Source organism: Cynara cardunculus, unplaced genomic scaffold, assembly GCF_001531365.2.
Source record: "Cynara cardunculus var. scolymus isolate 2C unplaced genomic scaffold, CcrdV1 Un_Scaffold_9221, whole genome shotgun sequence".
In the NCBI taxonomy this organism is placed as follows: Eukaryota; Viridiplantae; Streptophyta; class Magnoliopsida; order Asterales; family Asteraceae; genus Cynara; species Cynara cardunculus.
The window spans coordinates 6,548-7,612 of record NW_020204791.1 but is presented as its reverse complement, the minus strand read 5'-3'; the positions used below and the strand labels follow the sequence as shown (position 1 = coordinate 7,612).

General features: G+C 38.7%; 1 protein-coding gene across 1 annotated transcript in view; it reads left to right on the top strand.

Moving 5' to 3' along the window:
- LOC112505241 (TMV resistance protein N-like) overlaps positions 1 to 1,065 on the top strand; it is a gene marked incomplete at its 3' end in the record, with an annotated part of 8,760 nt that overhangs the window by 2,004 nt on the left and 5,691 nt on the right. The window contains exons 3-4 of the mRNA XM_025109175.1: positions 8 to 130; positions 212 to 1,054. Of these exons, the coding sequence (XP_024964943.1) occupies positions 8 to 130; positions 212 to 1,054 (966 nt within the window). The remainder of the gene's footprint in view (positions 1 to 7; positions 131 to 211; positions 1,055 to 1,065) is intronic.

Below are 1,065 nucleotides of genomic sequence, written 5' to 3'. Positions count from 1 at the left end.
GGATGAGTTAAGGCTGTTTTATTGGCATGGATACCCTTTCGACTTCTTACCATCCAAGTTTTATCCGGAAAACATTGTTTCCATTGACATGTCTTTAAGCAATATAAAAAATCTCTGGACAACACCCATGGTATAATTTTACTTGTTCATATATTTATTTACGGGTTTATCAACGTAATAATCTAAGCACTTCTTTTGTCCATGATGTCAGTGTTTTAGGAAGTTGAAACGGATGACGTTGAGCTACTGCCATCACCTAACAAATTTGCCCGACTTCACAGAGATTCCAAATCTTGAATATCTATATCTTAATGGTTGTGTAAATTTGGTTGAAGTTCACCCGTCTGTTGGTCTGCTCAAGAGGCTTATTTACTTGAGTTTGAAAAATTGCTATAACCTCCGGAGTTTCCCAGACAAAGTGCAAATGGATTCTCTTAGACATTTGATTATCTGGGGATGCTCAAAAGTGGAGAATTGGCCTAAGGTGTTAGGCAAAATTAAGACTTTGATAGAGCTTGGTGTTGATCTACCTGCCATAAACGAACCTCCATCTATTGTATCCTCTATAAGCAACCTTCAATCATTGTTGATTCATGGACACGAGCGGATCCGGTCTAGATGGCGGAATTCAGAGTTTCAACCTTCATCTTCACCAAGTAAATGGCATCATCCCCAAAGTTTTGTGATCCCTTCGTTTGCGAGTCTACATTTTCTTAAACATCTACACGTTAGCAACTGCAATATATCTGAAGTGAGCTCTGACATCTTTGAAGCCTTATCTTGTTTAGAAGAATTAGACCTTCATGGGAATAGTTTTTCTAGCTTGCCTGCAAGTTTGAGTCAACTAAATCAACTTGAATATCTTGATATTAGTGATTGCGAGAAGCTTGAAGTATTGCCAGAAATTCCTCCCAAAGTTTATTCTTTTGCAGCATATGGTTGCACCTCGTTGCACGATGTGCGGAGACGACTACCAATCATGCATCCTAGGGGTTTGCAGATATATCTCTTTGGTTGTCGAAAATTGGTCGAGAAACATACTATTGAAAGCTTGGTGTCTATGTT